This window comes from Stegodyphus dumicola, chromosome X1 (genome assembly GCF_044657685.1).
Source record: "Stegodyphus dumicola isolate Sdum_Otavi_A_Nest chromosome X1, ASM4465768v1".
In the NCBI taxonomy this organism is placed as follows: Eukaryota; Metazoa; Arthropoda; class Arachnida; order Araneae; family Eresidae; genus Stegodyphus; species Stegodyphus dumicola.
Window position 1 is genome coordinate 261,013,248 of NC_140780.1, and position 27,110 is coordinate 261,040,357.

Genomic DNA, 27,110 nt, shown 5'->3' on the forward strand with positions numbered 1-27,110 from the left:
GTGTTTGCTTCACTTTAATGAGTCATTTCTTGTATTAGGTTGGCATAAAGTCCAACACTTAGATAGGAAAGGTTCAGCATGGCCTTTGCAGGTAGTAAGCAAAGGTTTGTCTTTCTTAGCATGGCAAAAACAATCACTATGTGGACGAATCCATTTTAAAAGTTTGGGAAATTACTGCATGTGATAAAACAGACTGAATGGTGATGACTTTCATGCTTCAGAAGATGACACAAGCTGCAATTTTAGAAGCAGTGAATGCTTTGAGATGTAGGGAGTAGCACTGGACAATAATACCAGTGGGTGAAATAAAAAGCAGAAGGAAGCAGGAATGAAATTATCTTATCAGATACTGAAATGCTAATATTTCAACGCATTCTTATTGTAAAGTAGGTTTCTTATAAATAAATAATTAGTTACCAATCGTTTATCCCTGAATACGTTTTATTTGGTATGTTCTTACTGTAATCATATCCTTCAAAATTAAATTGATAGAATAATTTTTCCCTCTTGATTTTCGTATTATAAAATTAATAGAAAAGGGTAAAAAATCTCTGAGTAAACATGCTAACACCTCTATCTCGCCATATATATAGACATGTATCTCCATGAAAAACATCTAAGGAAAGCAAATGACATTTTTCTTTAAAAAATTGTATCAATAAATAGGATGGAAATTAAGTTCATTTTTAGAGTTATGATATATGAAATATACTCAATTAAAATATATTAGAATATTAAGTTCGAATAACTTTTAAGCCAAATTATGTATTTAAATTGCAGTAATTTATTTGTAGTAATTAATATTTATAAACAAATAGCATATTTCTTACAGAAAAGCATAAACATTCGTCTGCGAAATTGCAAAAATTATCAACATTTTGGTTTATTTGATAATTGTCAAATTCATTCCTTCGTTTTGCATTTAGAATTAAAATTTTAATTTTTCACAGTTCTTGGCTTTAAAAAAATTCACTTGTCTTAATAGATACAGTGCATTGTTGTACTTTTTGAAATTTTGCAGAATTTCTGCTTTATCAAACACAACATTTGAATTTATATATGAAATTAATATTAAAAAATCAAAACACAGATCAGAAACTACATAAAATTTAACTAATAATTATTATTAGTGTCATGAAAAATACTACGAAATAAATTAAGAGTGATATTCCACATCTGCAAAGTTTGGATATTTTATGTTAAGATATTTTTTTAAAATAAATACTTTTAAAAAGGGGTCCTTTGGAACACTGGACATTCTGCAACTGCAACTTGCTTAAATTATAAATAAACTTCAGGTCTTTCATAGCATTGCTTTTCATTTTGTTAACAAGAAATATTACCTTCACTTATTGTATAAGGTATTTTCTCCCTCCTTCCAAAATGCCTTTGTGGTGTAATGATAGCGCACTCAGCGAGTATTCGAGAGGCTAGGTTTAAGTCCCGGCGAAAAAACAATATTACATGGTTGGTATGGTTGTTAATACATTGTATGTCTCCCAGACGATGCAATACAGTCCGTACAACGCCTAGGCATACTGAGTATCAAATTATCGATCTGAACTTGGGGGATATTACACCACTCAAAAAGCAATGCTCTCCGAAGTTCCGGTAAACATGTAGAAGGCAGTTGACGGGCTGCAACTCGTCGGCCAAGCATGTCCCACACGTGCTCTACTAGATTCAAGTCCGTCGAGAATACTGGCCAGTCCATACAGATCATATCCTCCGACTGAAGGCATTAGCTTACGATGTTTGCATTGTGAGGACGGGCGTTGTCATCCATAAACATAAATTGTGCGCCCATGGCGCCCCGAAACAAACGCACGTGTTGTTCCAGAATGACGTCCCGATAGATTTGGCTTGTCATGGTTCCAATTTGAACATGCAGGTCAGTTCTCGAACCCAGAATAATTCCACCTCAAACGAGCACTCCTGCACCACCGTAACGGTGTCGTTCAATGATGTTTTCGTGGTGGTAATGGGTACCTGGAGCTCTCCATATGAAAGTCCGGCGAGAATCAGACTGCAAGCTAAACCTGGACTCGTCGGAAAAGATCACGCAAGCCCACTGTTACGGTATCCACAATGCATGCTCCCTACTCCAGGCTAACCGCAGGCGACAGTGAGTTGCAGTAAATGGAACGCATCTGACAGGTCTACGAGCATATAGACCAATCTGCCCTAAGCGTCTGTACACGGTCTGCCTTGAAATTGTCGTACCAGTGGCTGAAGAGAGTTGACGAGACAGGTCTGAGGCTGTGCTCCGCCTGTTTCTTTTGGCAGTAGCTGCCAAATACCGGTCCTCATTCGGCGTTGTAACTCTGGGGCGACCTGTGCTGTAACGTCTACTCACGTTACCATCATCTTGGAATCGTTGCCAAAGCCTGGAGATGACACTCTGGGTAATCCAAGTTCGTCCGATACCTCCAGTTGGGTACGCCCACATTCCAGACGGCCGATAATTCTACCACGTAAAAAATCATCCAAATGCGTCCTTTGTGTCATAACTATTCGGTTATTGCACTGAAATGCTTATAAAGCGCCTGCGAACAATTTTACTTCTTTGCTTGTATTCCTTACATATCACTCTCTTACACTATCGTCATTGTGACGTACCATCGGTGTCATCTGGTTACTTCATGAAATTTGCATATGATTCTTGAGGATGTGTGTAGTGATTTTACAGGTGATATATTTATTTTAGAGTTCGATTTCCGCGTGACTCCGTATTATCCTTAATTTATGGACATGAGTGTAGATTTGGCTCACCTAAAATAATTTTAAAAAATCAATATTTGTGTATATGTCATGTTAGTTTTGATGAGCAAAACATTGGATAACAAATTATAAGCTTTAAGTGAACTAATGTAGCTTACAAATGCACAGAATTTTATTTTCTGTATTAACTTAAAGCACAATTTGTTGCATATTTTTTATTATTTGGTTTGGTGGAACATGGCAAAGCATGTAAAGCTATTTGCTTAAAGGGACGCATGTAATTATGGAGGAATTTGTAAAAAAGTGGCTTGTATTGACATTCTTGTTATATTGTTAATTCTAAAATTAATGTTTTATTAAAAATTATTAATTAATTAATTCATTCATTAATTAACACTTAATTATTATTAATTAATTTTTAATACAGACATACACATGCAGAATGGTTTTAAATTCCACATTGTCACAATTTGTTTTTAAAAGGACTTATTTTATGATTTTCATATCATATTATATGTTTAAAACATTATAAATATGCAATGACAGTTACAGAATATAATAAAACTTGTAATTTACAAAACATTAATGAAATGATATTTTTGGGAATAAAATGCAATATGCTGTTTTTTACAACTACCGTTCCATTAATAGAGTGCTAGGTATAAATGGGTTAACGTATTGCTAGAAAAATATTTTAGGTCGTTTTCACTTTTTCCCTATTGATATAATATTTTAGGTCGTTTTCACTTTTTCCCTGTTGATATTAATATACTAAAATATATGGAATAACGAAGTTGCACCTAGTCAGGAAAGTCTTACCGCTCAGGAACGTTACAAACACGCAGGCAGCCATGTACTATATCTGTTACTATCTTTAAAACAATTATCGTTGTCTTCTCCAGATTAGCTGAGATATCCCCCCCCCCCGCTCTCCAATCGGTCACCTGATTCATGCGCGCGAAACTGAAACCTTAGTCTTTGCTTGTAAGTGTACTCTTAAATCGTCTGCATCCGGCACAGTTTCATATCAGACTGTTTACGTTACAGGAAATTCTCATGTAACATTTTAATTTCTGTAACTTTACAAAACTTTTGCCTGTAAAGAGCGACTTTTTTTTTTTTTTTTTTTACTGTGCAGAGGGATCGGGCTTAAAGTTCTAAATTATAAGTCCTTAAAAATCATCTTATAATTCTACATAAAAGCTTTAAAAATTGTGCTTCGGAGACCCTCAAAAGAATGCTATGCCTAAGTTCCCAGACTAACTTAATCGGGTTTGCACGCATACGTATACTCGATGGAATGATACGAGATACATCAACTTTTCAGGTAAGCGATTACGAACACCTTCATCTTGCGTTGCATACAGCAAAGTATAAATACCTACATCCTGAAGATGCAAACAAATATAAAAACCTACATCCTGATGATACAAACAAATAAAGATAGTACATTCTTAAGATTATGAAGTCCCGTAAAAAAACGGGGAATTAAATGGGAAAATTTGTAAAATAATTCCTTTTCTTCCTCGTTTGCTATTATCGTTTACTGTACGCATGTTTTCAATAAAAATGTTACTTCAGCAGTGAAGTAATATTAACAATTTTCCCATTTGATTAGACCAACGATGAACTTTATGTACTGATAATAGGTTGAAAATGTAATTATCTCAGAGTAAAATAAAATAATGAAACGCATTAACATCGAGAAATTATTCGGTAGGATTTGCTTATTATAATGTATGGTTTAGAAAGATTAAAAGATAACTTTGATTGCGAGAATTTAAATTATGCCTTTAATGGTTTCATGAGCGATAAGGAAATGCGCAATTCTAAGTTAGTTCTAAATTGAGAACCATGACAAAACATTATTAACATTAAAAAAATAACTATAAAAACTTTTATGTACTTATTTTATTGAACATTACTTAGCACTAAATATAAAAGGAAACATATTAAATCTAAAGTTATGCACCCTGGAAGGCATTTTAGTTGCTATAATTTAAGGACTACATCACGTATAAATAATCCTTAAATGTAATTTCGTATAATTCATAAGAAAACACCTTTTCTTTCATTTTCAGGGAAGTTATGCAGGTAATGCAGTTGGCTTTAGACTTTCAACTTTACCGAAACTAATCGAAACTCGAGCAAACAGACCTCGCATAACTCTTTTGCATTATTTGGTTGATGAAGCACAGCGAAAGGACAGAGACAGTTTGAAATTTACGAATGAACTACTGGAAAAATTAAAGCTTTGTTCAAGGTAAGGTCTTAGAGTTTGAAAAATAAGTGAATCGCAGTAAATTTATCAGCATTTTAAATTTTAAGTTAAGCTTCCAGTCTGTAGGCGTAAGCGAAAATTCTTTTGGACTAGTTAAAACCAATGAAGTATTTAATTATCAATATCACCAATTACAGCTGAGGTCTTACAGTTTTAAGGTTACCTCGTTTCTAAACACATTCATGCGGGCTTTCTCCAATCAGAAGAAATTATTCTGCACATATGTTCTAATTCAAAGAGAGTTAATATAACAAGAATATAAGGTCATATATTGAAAATGAAGAGACAAATTTATAAAATGAAATGCGTATAAATTCTCATGGAATTAAAATTATTAGCTTAGGTATAGCTTCAAATCAAGAGGTAAACACTACTGTATAATCCCTAGTAATTCAGATCTCGGATAAAATCTTTAAGAAATTAACCTCAAATTTTACGAAAAAAAGAGAAATAATTTGATTTAAATTCATAGAGAACTGTGGTGATTTGTAAAATAAATTAAGAAGAGAAATTTAATATTGAGTCAAGTATGTTCTGCACAGCAATACTCAGATGCTGTACAGCCGAGGCACAAAGATAACTGTGCCAGCATTAGAAACTTTTGATTTATGGTAGCAATGTAATATGTACGCAGAAATAGAAAAGTATGATGCATAAGTGAAACGAACGTTATCAAATTTATTAACTTCTTTGAAAAACAAAATAGGGTAACGTCAGCAAATCTTCGTATGTGCTTCTTAATGTGCTATGTTCCAGGACTTCATTTGTAAAATTAGAAGTGTCAGAGCCTAAAGGAAAGCCATCAGGAAAGACGAACAAAAATAAATCAATAAAATAAACAATAAAAAAAATCTGAAAGCTTTTAAATTTTATATTATGCCCAAAGGGGCGCTTTTTTAACGTTTTTTGCGTTACCTTTATTTATTAAATATCATGTTCTTCGCATTAAACCATAAAATTCAATTCAGCTTCAATATCACAAAATATTTAAAACAGCGTATCTTTAGAATTTCCGTTGCACAGTCTCGCGCGCTGAAGATAAAAATATTTTTTTCTTATAGTATCGCCATTGCTGGCTTTGAAATCGTTGAGTTTCTTAATCAGAAGCTCATAACTGCTTTACAAAATATGATATAGATAAGAAAATAAATTCCAAATTCGGGCTTCCAAATGCCCATATTCGGGTTGAGATGTTCGTTATTCAAAATTTGATCGCTCTAGGCACCGTTGTTTTATCACAATGTGAGAAACATACATACATTTATGCAGAATCTCCATTATTTAATTTCTTTTAATGTAATAAAAAGCTCTACTATTTGGTGGCAACAATTCAAAAAGCAATTCAACGCTTATAGTGAATCATCGCAAAATGCAAAAACGAAATTAACAGCCCTTCTAGGCTAATTGCCTCTTTGGGCTAATAATAATTATAATTTAAATTCAATAAAATACAAAGGGGTAAATAAAAATTTAATAGATTTAATTAATTAATGATAAATAGCTAATAAATAAAATAAAATATCTCACCTTGTCTGTTTCGTCATTCAATAATAGTGGATTGTATTGTGACCTGCGATTACCTCAGCTGAACTTCAGAAATTTCAGACTCATAAAACTTGACCAAATCTCTTTATTGGTGGTTCAAACATCACATTGGCTGAGGAACGGCGACAGAACACGGGAAAATATCTGGCTTCAGAAGCACATCTACAACAACCTCTGCCTCGTTTGAACTCCAGAAATTCCCATCCCACTTTCTTTGAGCCCACCAGCAGCCGAGCGGTAAAGTCGCTGAACGCTGGTAGTTCGGTCCGAGGTTCGAATCCCGCGAACGGGCTGGCTGCATGGGCGTTTTCGTGTTTTTTCCCATGTGTAACGTGTATACGAGCCAGTTTCCCTTAGAAAGTCCTCCACGAAGGCATCCCTCCCCTTAGGCAGATAGCCCTAGTGTGCTTTGCCGTAATTAAATAAACCAAACCAAACCCATCCCAATTTAAAGCTCCAACGCACACATAAAAACCCTAACAAATTTGCGTCTGCGCCGCTCCTCAGTTCAATGACAGAAATATTATTTGCATAACAACAAACATACCCCTAGCCTTGAAGTCCCAAGAAGGTTCAAATAATAAACTGTAAATTATCAAAATGAATAGACCTGAAAAATGAAAATTAAAGTCTCTAATGGCAAAGGACATAACTTTGCTACAGGTCTCTCTACTTCACCATTGGAAGTGCCATTGGAAGAACTTCACCATTGGAAGTGGTGAGCACTCGAACTTTCTCATCAAAATCAGGATACTGTAGCGAAATCACAAGGCAAGGGGTAGCGCAAATAAATTTATTTGGGTTCTTTCTAGGCTATATGCAAAAAAAAAATTTAAAAATAAATAAAGTTTTAAAATATTGTTGTCACAGAAGGGTGAGGGAAAAAATATAACCACAAACAGGCGATGTGGGAAAAGTTCTGTTTAGAATTAATTCAAGATGATGCGGGAAAAGTTCTGTTTAGAATTAATTCAAGATGATGCGGGAAAGGTTCTGTTTAGAATTAGTTAATGGAAATGCGGAAAAAGTTCTGTTTAGAATTAGTCGACTGTCTTGGCCAGTGGTTATCGGTCTGAGCTGGATGTTCTCCCGTAAGGTAGCGTCGAACCCGTATACCTCCTACTGAATCTCTTGGCAGAGATATTAATATTGCTCTTCGCAGAGCGAAACAAAATTTGCTCTTGACAGAGTTGATATACACGAAAGAAGGTTTCTTCTCTCTCTATGCACTGCAACTCACTCTCACCTTCTCCTCCTCTCTGGAACTGCATTCCATGTTTTTGTTCAAGTTGTCCTGGATGTGTCAGAATGATTTTCAGGATCCTCATTTGTCCGTAATTTTTAAGAGCGCATTTTGATTGGCGAGAGTATCTTAATTGAAAACTGGATATAATGAAGACAGGCTTGGGAAAAATCCGTGAGAACTGTCCAGTTCCAACTGGGGACTCAAATAGGGTGGTCTGAGAAAATGCGCCTATAAGCGGATGAAAAGGAACGGAGCAGTATCTCCCTTCCAACAACTATAAGTGGAACAAAAACTTGAGGTTGTTTTGTGACTGCTGGTCACGTTCATTTTTCCGAGAATTCGTTAAGAAATATTCTTTCTGTGGGAACTTTCGAGGTGGTCATGCTTTTTATCAGAACTTGGAGTTGCAAATACTCACTACTCCATCTCTTCTAGAAGTGTTGAAATAGCCTTTGCACGTTTCTCCAACGATCGCTGCAATTTATAATTTCTTGAATTTGGTTAGGTTCTGGAAGAGCGCTCGAAGCCGCTCCTGTTAAGAACTGTCCTGGTTTAATGGCCCCCAGGTCGTTGCAATCACTTGAAGCTGGTACCAAAGGTCTAGTATTAAGATAGGGTTCAGTTTGGGTTGTTAATGTCAAAAATTCCTCGTATGTTAAAAAAAATGTTCCTAAAAATCTTTTTAAATGATGTTTCATGGAATTGATCCCAGGTTCTCTACGTCTTCCAAAATGAAGTGCAGAGGGTGGATTAAAGAACCACTTAATATTCTCCGAGGAAATGTAATCATGTAGCTGTTCATCATGTTGAACAGTATAAAAAGATTTCTTTAATTCTTTATTAGCTCCAATAAAGTTCGTTGCACAATCCCTGTGAATTTCACAGGGTTTACTTCTATGGTGCTATAAACTTCTTAAGTGTTGCAAGAAATTATTTTGTTAAAAGATCTCACACTAATTCTAAATGTATTGCTCTTGTAGTAAAACAAATAAATAGACATACATAACACTTGATTTTAACTCTTCTACCAGAACGATATTTGACGTTATATTGTCTTGAAAAATCAATCCTTACATGAGAAAACGCTCTACTTTGAGTAACTCTTTAAACGGATAAATCTGCCATTAGCTGAGTTGCATTTTGCGCTCTAAATCTGCGGCAGATAACACATCGGTTTATACACTTTCTATTGATACCTCTAGCATCCGCAATCCAAAATCTATGTCGTATGACAGAAATGAGTAGTCGGGTACTTGCGTGAAGATGCGTTTCATGATAATGCTTAATAATAAAATGCGTAATATTATGATTCTTAGGTAAAATCATAGGATGTTTCTGATTATTTGAAACTGTAGCGTTTCTGAACCTTCCACCTACACGCATTATCCCTGCGGAATCTAAGGAAGGATCTAAAGACAACAGTTTACATGATGTCTTCAAGGGTTTACCGATTCTAAACAGAATAACTTACTACAATTATTCCTGAATCTTAAATACCACGCTAACACTCGATATAGCTTTAACCATGATGAAAGCTTTGAAAATACACTAGTCTCTTCAAATTAGAAAATATTTGAAATAAAACTCTTTTTCAGCTCTTTCAACATACCCTCATTCTCTAATTCTGCACTTAAATCTTGCTGTACATGAATTATAGATTTCTTTAACCACCTGAGGTCCCTTCATCCATAACTCACATTGTAAGTATTCTGATGGAATAAGACATCTGATCCCGCAGTCTGCAGGATTCTCTTATCCACAAACATAATTCCATTGGAATACCTGGAACAGCTTTCTGAATCTTCGCAACCCCATTTGCTACAAAAGGTAGACAACGGCAAGGCTCGGACGAATCCCATGCTAATGTCACCCGTGAGTGTGTTCATGCGTAAATACTGTTAATAGGCAATTATATGTATGATAATACTGTGTGTAAGAGATTGGTTAAAAGTAACGCCGCCCACAACGCTAGCCTTGGAAGAGACTGGGTTTTTAAGAAAGCTACTCTGGTTTTTGATATCGGACGGCTAACCTTCACTGAAAAATCAGAGCTGATTGTTCTCAGATAGACGACTGTACAATAAGCATTTTCTGAAGCGTCACAAAAGCCATGAATTTCTATAATTATTCCCTTCGGACTCAAGTTATATCTCGGAATTTGTAAGCTTGATAGTAAGGGCAATTCTAGGCAGAAACGTTTCCACTTTCTACTTAATCTCTCGTCATCGATTTCATCCCATCTAAGATGTAAACTCCACAACTCTTGTAATAATATTTTCGCGTATATCATTGTTGGCGCTAACCATCTCATTGGATCAAAGATTTTCGCTACCTCTTTAAAAGAGCCCTCCTTGTGAACTCCTTATCACTTATACATTTTGAATAATGAAATGTATCACTAGACGTATTCCAAATTCCAGTTAATGCCCAATACCTTTACTTCTTATCAATGGTTATTTCCAGAGAAGTACTGGATTCTCGTAAGCACTCAGGAATATTCTCTAAAATAGTTGAACTGTTCAAAACCCACTTCCTTAAGCGGAATCCACCCCTTTCCATCATTTCAGTTAACTGCTGAACTGAAACATTTGCTTCCTCTTCATGTCGTGCCCCTGAAAGCAAATCGTCTACATAAAAGTCGCGAAGGGCAATTTTTGATGCCAAACGGAATCTGGCCTCTTCATCTAATGCAAGTTATTTCATTACTTTAGTAGACAAACATGGTACACAAGCAGTTCCATACGTAACTGTTACTAATCTGAATGTACTCAAGGGCTCACTAGGTCTAGTTCAGCTAAATTCTAAATGGACTGTCACTCTTAATTAAACTAATTAACAAACTACTCTGTAATATCTCTTTATTTTACTAATTTGTGAAAGACACTCAGGCTTCCCCACGACTCTCTCTGCTTCGCCATTGAAGCCAACTTCCCAACTAATTAACATTCTTTTTGCAAACAGTAATGATGGCAGAGCCATCTGGCTTCAGAGGAACGTAACACTCCCCCGGATTGAAATAACAAAATTTCAAGAAATTGTACAAACATTCTTAAAACAAAATTAATATTTTTATAAACAACATAATATTACTACTATAACTACAACTATTACAATACTAGAACAAAATACAATACATATGCAAAAATATCAGTTCAGTTTTCTATCGGAAGAACGGCGATCTTTGTTATTGCTGTTTTTAATTCTCCTGATTTTGTTTTGATTTTAACCGTTCTTACTTTATTGTCAGATCATGATAGACTTTAATAAACAGACTTAATATCCATTAGTAATCTGGCAGATAATCCTCCTTGACGAGTACCATAGTACCAACAGAAATATTGTCCTTCTCTATCATCCACTTGTTTCGCTGCTGCAGAGTTCCTAAATAGTCATTTGACCATTTCTTCCAAATAATCTGAACTACTTTCGTTGTTCTCTGCCACCGGCTTAACCTATTTTTGTTTACGTCTATTATCATTGGCTCCGGAATCGTCTGTATTGATCTGCCTATTAAGAAATGACTTGGAGTCAAAACGTCATAACAATCAGAATCATTGGAAAAAGGTGTAAGAAGTCTCGAATTTAGTAAGAATTGTAAGAATTGGAGGCTCTCTTCAGCCCACTTGGACACGACTGTCCCCATAGCTCAAAAGAAGGGGCCCCGTATCTCCACAAACGAGGGCAGCCAGTAACCCAGCCACCCCCGAACAACAAACAAAAATACTACTAAATAAACTAATAAACTAAATAAGCACATCTAACACAATAATAAAACTAAATGAGCACATCTAACACAAAATTACAGACTAACAAACAAACAAAAAAATCCATAAACGCAAATTCACAACATACAACACCACAAATATCTAAAACCCATATAAATACAAAACTCACTTTTAACAGACGATTCCTACTAGCGCCCTATTTTCATTGATAAACTTCATTAGAGCAATAGAATATGATTTAAAAACTTTAAAATTAATGACACTTACATTAAAATCAGTAATGTTAAAAATCTGTCTAATAGGGGCTGTTAAACTACAATCAACCACGAAATGCCTAGCATCACTATTACATAATTTATTTTCCTGCAGATGAAATCGGTTGAAATAGAACGGAAACCTACCATGTCCAGGTAAAACCTGATTAACATCAATATTGTTCATACATTTCATTTTATTTGTGATTTTAATTAGTTCCATAAATCCTTTGTTTTTAGGTGAAGAGAACCACTGCATTTTCCATTTGTTAACGTAAAATGTTTTCATTCTTCGAACTGCAATTCTCTTCGAACCTGTTACTTCAATATCCATTGCACTGACATTTGAGACCGCCTGCTTCGCCAGGCTGTCGGCCCTCTCATTACCAATAAAGCCTATATTTGCTTTAACCCATGCACCTTAATATTTAAATATGAACTCAAAGTTTCCAAATGACTCTTAATTTCGACAATTAATGGATTGAAATTGTCTGGGCGGGAGAGCGCATGGAGAAGTGACAGGCAGTTAGTGTAAATATTTACAGACGTGGGTATAAACAAGGTATTTTAATCCATAATAAGGGTTGTTTGAACGCTTCACTTTCTGCCTGGAAAACTGAATTATATATGTTCAACTTAAACATTCTATAATCCACCTCAGTTCCATAGTAAAAAACAACAAAGGCAGCTCCTACGCTCCCCCCGACCCCAGAACCATCTGTATAAATATCAAACACATCAACAGTTGTATTACATTTATCAAAAACAAAACCAATTCTATTGGAAGGATGTATTAACTGAATATTAAATTTTTCAAAAACATTCTTTGTAATTAAATAATTTTCATACATTTTCAATTCCATTCGTCCAGTTCTAAATAAAAATTTCTCGTAATAAAATTCGTATAAAATTGAGAGAGGAGGCAGCCCAGCCAACACAAAGACGGCCTCGGTAGGCAACGTTCTAAAACATCGGGTTAAAGCTAAACCCCAAGCTCTCTGAATACTGTCCAACTTCATCCGTAATCTAACCAGTTCCCCTGCCCTGCATCCCCAGGCTCCAATTCCATACATGATGATTGGAAGCACTACATTTAAGTAAACCTTCTTCAGAATGGAGGATTTCAAGGCTAAAATCTCAGCTAAAAGAGTTCTTCTATAATTTAATAAAATCAGATCAGTTCGTCTTTGTACCAACTTAAAATTTTCTATAAAATTTAATTTGTTATCAATCATAACGCCAAGATATTTCATATTATTTAAAAATTTGATTATTTTGCCTTGATATTTCAAATTTGGTGGTCTAGTCTTTTTACCTCCTCTGGGAAAAAACAATGCACATGTTTTTTCAATATTAAATTTTAACTTTTCTTTCTTTTGCAAATCACTTAGTATTACAGCAGTTTCATCAAATAATTTGTTCAGTTTTTCAAGAGAATCGTGTTTCACAAGAATCATAATATCATCAGCGTATGCAATTAATTCCACATTTTGAGGAAACTTCTGCTTCAGCGAATTATCCACAATAATGTTCCAGAGCAGGGGAGCACTGCAGGAGCCCTGAGGGCATCCTTTATAAATATTAATTACTAAGTCTTTACTCTTATCCTTAAAATAATTAAAAACAGTTTTCCTATTACTAAAATAACTTTTAAATAAATAAAACAGGATATAGGTATTTTTAAATCAATTAAACCATGCAACAAGGAAGACCAATCAACAGAATTAAATGCAGCCGAAATGTCTAGAGAAATCAAAGCTACGTGTTGTTCACCCCTAAGACGTCTGACATATCCAACAACCCATCCTCCATACTTCTTCCAAAGGTAAATCCATATTGAAACTCACTAAGTGGACATTTATTAACCATAAAGCGTAAAATTCTATTAGTTACCAATTTGTCTAGCACCTTACCCAAAATATTCAAAAGTGTAATGGGTCTTTGCTTTCCATTAGGCTTAGGGAACAAAATAATTCAACCAATTTTCCATGAATCTGGAAAAAGAGTAAACTAAAGTCATGCCAACAAAATATATGGGTAATAGAAAAATAATCTTTTAATCAACACAGAATGTATGCGATCCGGGCCAGCAGCAGCCATATTCCTCAAACCCAATATTATACTCTTAGCTTCATCATATGTGAATGGTAAGTCATTTTCACTACATTTCAAAACATCATCTTCTAAAATATGTATATCTTCTGGTTCACCCAAATCAAGCACCTCTTTAACATACACAGTATTAATATCTTACTCATCGCCCATACCATCAGGTCTCTTCACATTTAGCTTTAAATTTCGGTTTCCAAATGCCGTCTTATAAAAACTGTCATAATAAACAACGCTTCTTAAAAAATAATTCTCTTTACATACTCTCTTGGTCTTCCTAATCAAACGTTTATAAATAGCCAATTCTCTTTTGTACTTTATCTTACGTAAAATTCTAGCATTATCATCTAATCCAATCAGCTGCGAGCTTCTTCTATATGCACGGATACGTCTTTTAAACTTTTCCAATTGGGGCGTCCACCATGAGATTACATTTGGAGTCTTCCTCTGTATCAGCAGATCGCAATCTATTTTCGCTTGAAGCAACATTTCAAAATCGTTTACTACACCAATCAATTGTTCACTGTCATTTACAACACTAATTCTCTCACCAAGCCTTATCATATCGACTTTACTTTTCTTACACAGCCTGTTTACTCTTAGAATATTTCTCGATACCAAGACCCCTCTTCCATATTGAAGACAAGAATCTGTCATTTCGAAGACAATAAAGCGATGATCGCTCAGTGAATCATCAATATTGATTTCAAATTTTCATTTGTTACTATCCAGACTGCTGGATCCTATAGCTAAATCTGTCCAACCTTGTCCTACAGGAGAATTAAAGGTTTCAATACAATGAAAGTCATTAAACAAAATTAAATTATTAGATACAATAAAATCAAACACCAACGTTCCTCTTGCATCGATCAATTTGGCCCCCCAACTAAAATGCTTTGAATTAACATCCCCCATAATTAAAAACCTCTTATATATAGATAAAACCTCTTCCAATTGATGAAGATTCACAGCAATGTCCTCTGCAGGAAAAGAGTATGCTTATATGAAACTCAATTCTTGGTCTCCTATTAATACAGTAATAGCTGTTACTTCATCCATTTCATAATTCACTATAAAATGTATTTCCTCTTTTAAAACAAGAATTGCAGTTCGCCCTCCAACTTCAGCTGCAACTCTCCAACCGTTCTCAATAAATGCCAATTTTCCATTAACCCAATAGGGCTCCTGCAGTAAGATCAGATCAGTGAGTATTTTCATGCATTTGCCACGTCTGGCCATGAAACGCTTAAGAGTGGCAATTAAAGCACTAGAAGTTAAATCTGACAAAGGCTCAAGATGAATAGCTCGTATCACAAAACATATACATACACAAATTTAATTTTATTTAGCACGCCCTATCTCTGATGCTTGTAAGTTACATAAAAGGGACCGCATAGATCCAAACCTGAACACTAAATGGGGAGGGGGGTTGGATTTATAAACTCTCTTGTATGGTAAGTTACCCATAATCTGTGAAGACAAAATCGGTTTGCATTTAAAGCATGTAACACAAAGATGTACTGTTTTTCGCACCAAATCTCTACCACCTAGTGGCCAAAATTTTAAACTTACTGCATTCAATAATCCTTGAGGGCCAACATGCAATAATCTTCGGTGCACCCTAGAAAAATACTTAGCTTAAAATCTTACTTAGCTTAGAAGTTTTTGGTAGGATTGCAGGATATTTCTGAGAAAATGGTAAAGAAGCTTTTTCAAGACGGTCAACCAACACGAATTTTTCCTTTACGATCAAAGGGATGTAAATTTTTTAAGTTACCTGTTATGTCTTGTTTACAAAATATAACCCTTTGCTCATGTTTAATGAGCGTTTCCTCAACTATTCTTACCTCCTCTAGTTGAAGAGGGCCTACCTTTCTCGATCCACCTTTCCTGCAATTACAACTAAACCTAAAAATATGAGAAAGAACATTAATAATTTTATAATAATTGTTACTAATATTCAAGAGTTCGTCTAAAACGTTAGAGTTCGTGTCAATCAACATAGTTCTCTCAGAAATGTCATTAATGTCACTAGAACTTTTGCTTTCTTGCACAAAGGATTCCCTTTCACTTGGTGTTAGGTTCTCAACCTCTGGAACTATTGGTTGTAAGCACTTGTAAGGAAAATTTGGCTCTGTCAAAAATTCTGCACAAGTCCACCACTTAGAGTTGTTCACTATAGAAGAGGCACTAACTCCACGCGTTAGAAGATCGGCTGGATTGTCTTTGGTTGAACAATAAAACCATGAATCTGGATTTGTCAACTTCTGAATCTCCTCAACGCGATTTTGAACGATAGACTTCCATCTTCTACTTGATCCTTTGATCCAATACATTTTGACTTTAGAATCACTCCAAAAAGATCTATTAGGTGAACCTTTACGATCTAGAACTTTTTTAACTTCCGTTACCAATCTTGCAGCAATCAGTGCACCCAGCAATTCCAGTCGAGGCAAGGAAACTTTTTTGACAGGTGAAACTCTGCTCTTGGAAGCCAGCAAATTCACAGAAATTTTTTCTCGATTCTGTACTTTAACGTAAACGGCTGCACCATACGACTTTGGCTTGCGTCAGAAAAAACATGGATCTCTATATTTTCATCACTTGAATCCAAAACAAATCTTGGAACACTAATGTTACTTAGTTCTGAAAGCTCGCTGCACCACTGAGACCACTCGTTGTTCAAATCAGAAGGAAGCTCTTCATCCCATGGTAATTTACGTAATCATAGCTTTTGTGGTAAAAGTTTTATTTTAACAGTGAATGGTGTGATGAGTCAAAAGGGATCATATATTTTTCCAGCTGTTTAGAGGATGAAGCGTTTGGTACTTTTCTTTCTTCTCAAAATTTCAGTCAAACAAGAAGTATCTATACTCAAACTATCTTCCTGAATGTTCCATTGAATTCCTAATACTTTGAGCATCTTTTCATTTGAGCTTAGAGGATGAATGTCAAAATTTTCTTCTTCCCATTTTTTAGCTAATTGATTATCATTTGTCACCCATTTGCGTAGATTCATCCCAGCTCCACTCATAATTTCCTTTGCTTTCCTTGAAATTTTTAAGGCTTCTGATACATCATCTGATTCTTCAACAAGATCATCAACATACATACATGTATTTGATAGGTATCGGGATACACATGCCTATACTTTTGAATATGCAGCTTTATAGTTGCCGCTAACAAAAAGGGACTGGAATTAACACCAAAGAGCACACGCGTAAATCTATACACCTCTAGCTGATCCTCCGTATTATGCAAAGGTGTATCAATATTCTTAACAAATAAAAATCTAACTGCATCTCGATCTTTCTCAGCTATCACAATCTGTAAAAATGCCTTTTCGATATCTCCTAAGATTGCAACTCTATTAAGTCTAAAATATATCCCCAAGTGAAATATTTTTTGATTCAGATTGATACCTGGCCACAAACAATCATTCAGGGACAGACTACCTATTTCATGTGAGCTTGCATCAAATACAATACGCATTTTTGTCGTAATGTTTTTTTTCTCTATAAACTGCCTGATGCCGCATATAAAAATCTGGCTTGTTTACTGGTTTCGTAGAATCGAATACTCTTTCTATTATCCCTTGATTTAGGTACTCTTCTAAAGTTTCTCTATATTTTAAGTATAATGCATTATCATGCTGCATTTTCCTCATCAGGATCTTTGTTCTTTTTCCTGCGACACCAAAATTGTCGCCTAGATGTTCCCAACTTTTCTTCCAAGGCAGGCTAACAATATACCGACCATCTTTGAAACTAGCAGTTTTGTTGAATATCTCTAATGCTTTATCTTCATCGTAAGAATTGGGATCATCTATAATACCATTTGATTCCAAATCAAAAAACTTCTTCAACTGTGCTTCGACATTGTCATAAATTAACCCACAATGCATTAATTGTTTCTCATGTGGTAAATCTTCAAGGCTCCCGCTCACTAAATACCCAAATGCTGAGTTCTGTAACACTAAATTTGTATTTGGTACATATATTTGCCCGGATCTTATCAAATCGAATAATATTTCAGATCCTAGAAGTAACTGAATTTTACTCGGTTTGGGAAAGTCTGGATCAGCTAACGTGTGGAATCGTAATATTACAAACCTTGTGGAATCGTAATATTACAAACATCAATTTGTCTAGAGGCATTAAATGAGTAATTTTTGGAATTACGAAAAAAATCTAGTTTACGACTGTATGTGTTTTCTCTATTTAAAATAACCGTTTTATTTTTGATTTCACCGTTGTTGAAATCCCAGATAAACATCCTACTGATACGTTTACATTTTCTCTTTGCAAATGAAGCTCTTCAGCTAATTCCGATGAACAAAGGGCCCACCAGCGGCCGAGCGGTAAAGTCGCTGAACACTGGTAGTTCGGTCCGAAGTTCGAATCCCGCGAACGGGCTGGCTGCATGGGCGTTTTCGTGGTTTTTCCCATGTGTAACGTGTATACGAGCCAGTTTCCCTTAGAAAGTCCTCCACGAAGGCATCCCTCCCCTTAGGCAGATAGCCATAGTGTGCTTTGCCATAATTAAATGCACCACCAACACCACACCAATGAACAAAGATGAATCATGCTTCCACTCTCAAGCAAAGTTCTATCTGAAAATATTTCTCCTTCATTTCCCTAAATATAAACAATCGCTGTCGATAGTAGGACTTTATTAACTGCATTAAAATTTTTATTTACATTAGCTGTCATAAAACACTCCTTATCGTTATTTATAAATGGCTCTGCGTGAGCGTTCAGTTTCGCTACTTCCGTAGACGAACTGGCGTCTGACTTTTTATCCGACAGAGACGCGATTTCGCAACTGTCTCTATTTTGGGAAATCGAAACTTTGTCTCTCTCACATAACGAATTGTGCTTTTTTCTGCATAGCCTACAAGGGCAATTTCTCACTCCATAATTTCCAAAACGGCAGAAACGTAAGTTGTGCTTTTTTACATACTCGACTCTATCCTTTAAGCTGAATATTTGAAATTTAGGACATTTAAATAATTTATGTTCCACATTACACAGTTTACAAATAAATTTCACGTTTCTCAGTCACACATGAAACCATTGAAGAAACCTTTGGCTGATTTCGTTTAGACATTACTGGTATGCTAGAAGCGTTTAATGTCCTCGCGTGAGCCTTTAGAAATTCTAATAACTCTGTGATGTTCGGTATTTTTTCTTTCTTTAAATTCCTTTCCCACCATAACTTAGTATTCTGATCAAGTTTCTGGCTAAGAATAAAGGCAAGTATAGCGGATAAAACCCCATCTAACTTTTGTTCTAAACATTCTAACGATCTTACAACTTCACTTGTAACATCAATTAAATTTAGAATCGCAGAAGCTGACTCGTTTTGAATAACGGGAATACTCATAAATCTTTTAAGATGAGCATACACTTGTTCTCTAGGGTTTTAGTATCTTTCTTCAAAGAGAGACCACGCTAACTTATAATTATTATCCTTTATAGCTATCGTTTGGATAATTCTAAAAGCATCTCCTTTAAGTGCTGATTTCAAATACTGTAATTTTACAGCATCTGATAAATTTGAGTTTTGATCAATACTCGCTTTAAAAATATCCTTAAAGGAAAGCCAAGAATGCATTTCTCCTGAAAATATTGGTAATGCAATCTTAGGTAAACGCACAAAAGAATTTTCCGAAATTACTGCATTTTCTACTTTATTTTCTTTAACAGCTTTTGACAATCTATTATTTATTTCAAATTCTGTATCAATAATACTACTATTGATTTCATCTTGCTCACTGAAGATTTTTTCGATATTTTCTTCATCACTTAAATTGATAATAGAATCAAAAATATTATCGAATTCATTTTGCAGGTTGTTAAATTTAGTTTTTAACAATTCTAAATCACTAACACTTAAATTGGCTCACAAAGTTTCTTTTGAAACTTCGATAAGATAGTTTTCTGAGTTCTCTTTTTAGTGAGAACATCTCTCAATTTCGTAGCCATTTTCGCTACACTTATCACTAATAACAAATTATCACACAAACTTAATTCAGAATTTACTATATGCAACAGTTAATAATGAATAGAGTTTCAAGGGTTTTTTACTAAACCCTTTCTTTCAGAAACTGGCTATAATCCACAAACACAAATTCCATAGAAACAAAATGGCAAACTCACTGTTTTACACTAGATTATTTACTTAGCCGATATCGCTGCGGCTCGACGGACCACTCAAAATGGTTCTGCTAAATTCTAAATGGACTGTAACTCTTAATTAAACTAATTAACAAACTACTCTGTAATATCTCTTTATTTTACTAATTTGTGAAAGACACTCAGGCTTCCACACGACTCTCTCTGCTTCGCCATTGAAGCCAACTTCCCAACTAATTAGCATTCTTTTTGCAAAGTAACGATCGCAGCGCCATCTGGCTTCAGAGGGACGTAACAAGGTCTATCCCTCCATACTATTCGTTGCCAATTTGTATCTTCTGGGTGGACACGAATTCGTCTAAACATCATCTCTACATCGGTACATACCGCAATTTTGTAAGTTCTGAACTGTAGAAGAATCGGAAACAGCTCTTGCTGAACTCTTGGCCCAACCATCAAAAGGTCATTTAATTAAAAATCCCGACGTTATTTTAGCTGAAGCATCGAAAATGACTCTCAGCTTAGTAGTAGTACTTGATTCCTTCAACACGGCATAATGAGGCCTGTAATACGTAGAATCAACAAAAATCTCTCCTTCAGGCACTCCTTCCATATGTCTCAGCTCAAGGTATTCCCTCATGAAATCCTTATATTGTTCATATATCTGAGGGCTTTTTAGAAGTGAATTTTCTAAAGACTTGAATCTCTGCATAGCTATAGTCCGACCGCCTCATCCGCGACCTGAGCACAAACACGCATACGCCATTCGGAACGAATTATTTTTAAAATAGGGTGGAAGGATGGAGACTTTCCCTCTAGCATATCTATCTTCTCCGGAGAAGAGACGACTTTCACGTTGCAGCAAGTAGCAACGCCCCTTCTGGACGAGTCTATGTGTTTTGGCAGAATGCCAGCCAAGTTTGCGTTTGAGACGGTCGGACTATAACTGTCTCGAATCTTCCACGTGAGAAGGCGTAGAATGAAATGGTAATTTCACAATATATACACCACTTTCATCCCTCTTAAATATAGATTTGAAGTAATCCTCACATGCTGTTTCCGATTTGGTAGGCATGTCTAATGTAGGTACAGCATTCAATTTCCAAAATTTAGACAGCAACTGCTCAGTTTCTACTTGTATATTGTTCATATAGGTATTGGGATTAACCTCTATTGAATTATTTTCACTATCCGAAATAATCCATCCTAGCTCAGAACGAGAGATTACTGATTTACCTTCTTCGCATTTAATCGTTTCCCCCTTCAAAAGAGGTAAAGCGATATCTACGACTAAAAGTATATCAACAGGCCCACTTTTGTAGAATGTTGGATCCGCTAACGTTAAATCATTATATTCCTCAATGTACTTCTTATCTAATGTAAAATGCGGCAAGGTTCCAATAATTCTAATTGATGATAAATACTGGTGTTGTAAATGACAGTTTCATTGGAAAATGCGGGACGAAATTTATTTTCACCATATCTCTGCATAATAAAACTTCACCCTGAAAATTAAAGTTTGATACACAAGATTTAATTACTGGACTAGAACTTGTGAAATTCTCCCCTGACTTAGCCGATTGAGAACGAAATTCCGGCTCGAAGAAAAAGGGCATAGCCGTCACCGATAATTCTTTCGAACTGTTCGACACTCCTTTAACACGCTCCTGAATATTCAGATTTAAAAACTTATTACATATTAATTCTGAATGACCGGCTTTATAATACGTAGACAGCGCGCGAATCTCTGAAGCCAATGAGGTTAATTTGTCTCTCGCATTTTGTTTTGTAACACTTTGCAACTTACCTGCTTGCAGAGTTCTGGCATGAGATTTCAAGAATTCAAACAGGTCATTAAGGGTTGGTATTTATTCACGCTTTAACGTTCTTTCCCACCAGCCTCTTGTCGAAGAATCTAATTTAAATTGTACTATTATCATTAAAATAGTATCCGCGAATTGTTCCACTTTGAACCCCAAATTTTCAAATGAACATATACACTCTCTTATGGTGTAGGTTATGGTCTTATGGTCTTATGGTATGGTCTCTTATGGTCTTATGGTTGGTATAGACCAACGCTAATAACGGACTAGGATTTTCAGTTTGTAAATTTGATAAATACAAGATTTTCTTTAATAACGATGAAAGTAGTTCTCTCTTAAGTGAAAATCTTTGACACAGTAAATTCCATGCAATTTCAAAATTTTCATCAAAAATAGTTAAAGTTTGAACAATCCTTAAAGCATCTCCCTTTATATATTATAGCTTTTGCGCACCCAATAACCTGTCATTATCCACTATCGCCGTTTTAAATAAATCAGGAAATGATAGCCATTCTTCAACACTGCCACCAAACAAAGGAAGAGTTAGCTTAGGAAACGAATACTCGCTATTTTACAAGATTTAGCTTTCACACACTGATATCTTTAACATTCTTAACATTAACTCTGGTTTGTGTTAAAAATAACTCATCAAGAGTATCTTGAATGTCCTATTGCTCTTCTCTAAGCACGCCAATATCTTTCTCTTCACAGACTACAAAAATGTTACTAAAAATATCCGAAATTTCAGTCATTACATTTCTTAATCTGGATTTAAAAAGTTCTAACTGAGCGAAATCAGTAGAATCGTAAGTTCTCTGTAATTTTCTCTTTTAGTTTACTTAGCTTTAGCTACATGCTTTTTATCTTAAGCGTAGTAAATTCTATTATCTAATAAGAAAGATATAGAAATACATTGACCACCAATTTTACTGCACCTCCGGCTCGCCGGACCAAAAACCATGTATGTTCCGTTGTTCAATAATAGTGGACTGTATTGTGACTTCGATTACCTCAACTGAAATTAAGAAACTTCGGGCTCATAAAACTTGACCGAATCTCTTTATTGGTGGTTCAAACATCACATTGGTTGAGAAACGGCGAGAGAAGACGGAGAAACCTTTGGCTTCAAGAAGCACTTCTCGAAGAACCTCTGTCTCGTCGGAAATCCAGTAATTCCCAGCCCACTTTTGAAGCTCCAAAGCACGCATAAAAACCCTAACAAATTTGCGTCTGCGCCGCTCCTCAGTACAACGACAGAAATACAATTTGCATAACAAAAAATACCCCATCTTATTTACGGCTCGGGCTGGAATTACTGTTTCTGTTAGAAACTAAGAAATAGCGGAGCCGGAGTCCGACTAAATTGAAATTCTAAATATGCAGCATAATGTGATATTTCAATGTATAAAAGTAACACAGATCATCTTATTTTCTCCAGCACACCAATGAAAAAATTTTAAAAGGTCATAGCGTCCCTAATGAGACTTAATGGTGAATGTCCCTAATGAAGACTTAAATGCTGTAAAGAGTTCGAACGCATGCAGTAAAATATTAATGGAGAAGTGTATGTTTGTAAACAAGGGAAGGAGTTCAGCACTTTCTGATAACGATCCTCTGCCAGTATAATTCTTATCAGAATAATATAGTTCAAGCAGAATGTGACAGGGGAAAAATATCCCTCCTCCCCCGAATCCGAGGTTGATCTATACGCTGAGAAGAAATGTAAGGTTCTGTACAAGAGACCATTTCATCCCCCATATTTTATTGCACCGTTTTGAAAAGTCCGCTGGTGTTCTTTTCGGCAGGAACTAGAATTGGATTTAGTTAAGGGGACTCATACACCTTAAAACCCATAAGATCTTCGAATATGTGACGTTACAAGAATTGGGATAACTTATTTATTTTAAAAGCAATTACTTCCAACATTTTACAGCTGACTACATAATATAGCTGCTTTCTGAAATAGTAATCAGAAAGTTTCTGTTGCCACAAATATTTTTATAATTTAATCCGCTTTGCGACAAACGTTTTCGTCAAGTTTCCACCTTGCGCGCACATTTTAAAACATTCTATTGCATAATTTAATTCCATATTTAATATATAGCTTTCATAACATTTGGAAACTATTGTGAACCTAAAATTCTGTGGATTTCATGTTAAATTTTTATTTTATTTGGAGTTGAGTTTACAAAATGTGTTTTATTAATAAAATCTGTAATGTTTTCGCGCATAAATTTTTTTAATACTAAAATATTCATAAAATTTTTGGTTCAGTTAGAAAATAGTGCCCATATAAAGAATTCCATCGAATTTCAAATATGTACCATTAGCCATTTTTAAAATATCGTGCGCGCAAGTTGGAAACATGACGAAAGCTTTTGTCACAAAGCGGATTAAATTACAAAAATATTTGTGGCAACACACACTTTCTGATTACTAGTTTCTAAAGCAGCTATATTATGTAGTGAGCTGTAAAAAAGTTGGAAGTAATTGCTTTTAAAATAAGTAAAATATCCCAGTTTTTGCAACAGTCACATATTCGAAGATCATAAAGGGTTTAAGGTGTATGAGCCCCCTTAAGCCGTTCATCTTAGTATATGTTAGGCCGTTGCAATTTGGAGCGCATTTAGAAACATAAACAATACTTCTTCCTTCATGTTTTATTGTAAATTGTGAGTAACTAAAATCGCGACATCGAATTAAAAGACTTAATTAAAGATGGCGACATCGAATTTAAAGACCGAAACTTTCACCCATTCTTAACTGTCATAAATTTATTGCACTTCCCGCAAAATAAGATTTTAGCATCTGGGTAAGGTTCTCTCTTTAAAAGTTCCAACCATCGTCCAAAGGCTTGTTTCCCAGAGAAGGACAAGCATACATTTACAAGCTAGAATCGATTTTTAAGATTAAATTATTACTAAAACAATATTTTACGAGATCAAAAGAATTTTCTGCTGAAACTGTGATTCAGTTTCATAAGCGAAATATGTCGGTCGAAACCACTCTTATTTAAGCTTCCTACGTGCTTCAGCTAGAATTGCAATTTGTCTTAAAAACGGAGGCACAGTTTAAGCTCTGCTATATTCTTCATTTGAGCCGTCACCTGAGGAATCGTATACACCGAAAATTCCCCCCTCTCTGTTTTAAAGACTTAAATTATTAAAAAAAAAAAGAGACGAAATATACGAAAAAAAAACAGGTACGGAATCTGAACTCCTTTTTATGGATTGCATTATTTTATATTACGCTGATAGAGCATTTATCATTCACACGGCCTGAAAAACTGATAGTTTTCAGAAGTATTGCCACTTAACATGGTGTAAGATTTTCAATGTATCTTCTCAACTGACACTGTACATAGCTTATTTAACTAAGTTATTTAAAAGTAACACACTTAGTCCTAATTAATTAATACTTTTAATTTTCTTTTAGCAAAATCTCTAAATAAGGTAACTGACTACGTTCCACACCTAAATTTTGGAAAATTGTACAAATAAATCTATTATTGTTGTTAGGTAGCAAAAATGATAAAAACATGTCATCAAATCATAAGTTTTAGCTTTTTCGTACATTTTGGGTCAAAAATGTGTTAAATTTAAGGATTACTAGATATGTTCCCACAAAAATAGTTATCAATATTTTACTTTTATGTTTTTCACTTATATTTATTAAGGTATAAGGAATTAAATGAACTAAAATTTAAGTGACTAAGTAAAATGTTTATTAAATATACCTCTTTGAGTACAGGCACTAGCTATTTTTCGAGAAATTTCCCTCTTTTTATTTACAAAATAGTCTGAAAAAAAATTAGATATGTACACAAACTTCAAGTTTTAGTCCATTTGATTCATATTATTTTGTATAATATTTGTGGAAAGTGTCATAAAATTACTATAGTAATATTTTAAGTTAAAGTGTTAAGTTAAGCTTAGAATATAAGCTTTAAAATACAATAATAAAAATGTTTTGAAAATTGTCATCAAAATTGAAGATTAGAATGTAGTCGATACCTTAATGTAAAATAATTAACATCTAATTTACAATACACTGTTAAATAAGTCAGCGATTTAAAGCATACAATTTATGCCTCTATTTTTATTATCTCAAATGGACGTAAATTATTTAACATATAATTAACATGATTTATAACATGTCTAACTGAAATTTTTTATAAATATTTGCACTAGCAATGCAATAGATTAAAAAAAATTTCAAACATTTATAGTATGCATCTTAATGCAAATTTGTCGTTTGTCTAACAACGAGGTTTCGCATATTTCCGGTATTATTATCATCTGTGTTTATCTCTCTACTTTTTCAGCATTTTCGTCGAAGTGTAATAGGGTATGTGTAGATTTAATTATCAAGTATCAAAGAATGGCATCACAACGGTTCTTCCCTTCTTTAAAATTATTTTCTTATTGGTGAAAGTTAAAAGAAATCCCTGGTAATTCAGGTCAAGAACTATTAAATGAAGTGGAAAGATTGTTTGATACCTAGGTAAATGCGTTGATGCAAGTGAAAACTTGGAGTTCGACCTGAGTTCAGTCCGAGGCAAACGGGCTGGCTGCATGGTTGAATTTGTAGTTTTCTCTGAGTTGTAAGGCGTTTTCTACCTCCTTTCCGCGTGCATTCGTGGTGTAAATGGATAGCACGTCTGTCTGGCATTCGAGAGCTCCGATATTCAAATCCCGGGGAAAGGCATTATCCAGTTTTCACGTTCCTGCATCTATATACCTTAATAATATTCTAATGTGAATTTTCTCCTAGAAAGTCCTCCACGAAGGCATTTCTTCCCTGAAGTTGATAGCTCTTGTGATCTTTACTGTATTCTAATAACCTAATAATCTAATCTCGTTTTCGTGTTGACTTTTGAGTAAAATTAAAGCGTAATTTATTCCATTTATGGTTTATTAGTTCATAAAAAATATACTTTGGAAATTACATAACAAAATTTTCTGTTTTAATTGAATATAATATACTTCTTTACCAATACAGTAGTTTCCTCAAGCCATGATTAATGTGTATTTAAATTTAAAATGCATTTTACTTTTACATTGAAACAGAAATGTATAAATATAAATGTTTACACAGTAGCACTTTGGTACCAAAAAGTTAACATCGTTTCCTACCGTCAAAAGTTACTATTAAATTTCATTTTATTAGTTAGGACACGGATCTGGAATTTTGGGAACGACTCAAATCGGACTCGGTACCCTCAAAATACGGAATCTTCCCAAACCGTACTACCCTTTGTAAATGCATT

General features: G+C 34.7%; 1 protein-coding gene across 2 annotated transcripts in view; it reads left to right on the forward strand.

The window, feature by feature from the left end:
* Positions 1 to 27,110, forward strand: part of LOC118206137 (inverted formin-2-like) — a 290,618-nt gene that overhangs the window by 221,929 nt on the left and 41,579 nt on the right. For both annotated transcript variants that reach the window (XM_085807614.1, XM_085807615.1), the window contains one exon: positions 4,803 to 4,984. In XM_085807614.1, coding sequence (XP_085663740.1) covers positions 4,803 to 4,984 — 182 coding nt within the window. The remainder of the gene's footprint in view (positions 1 to 4,802; positions 4,985 to 27,110) is intronic.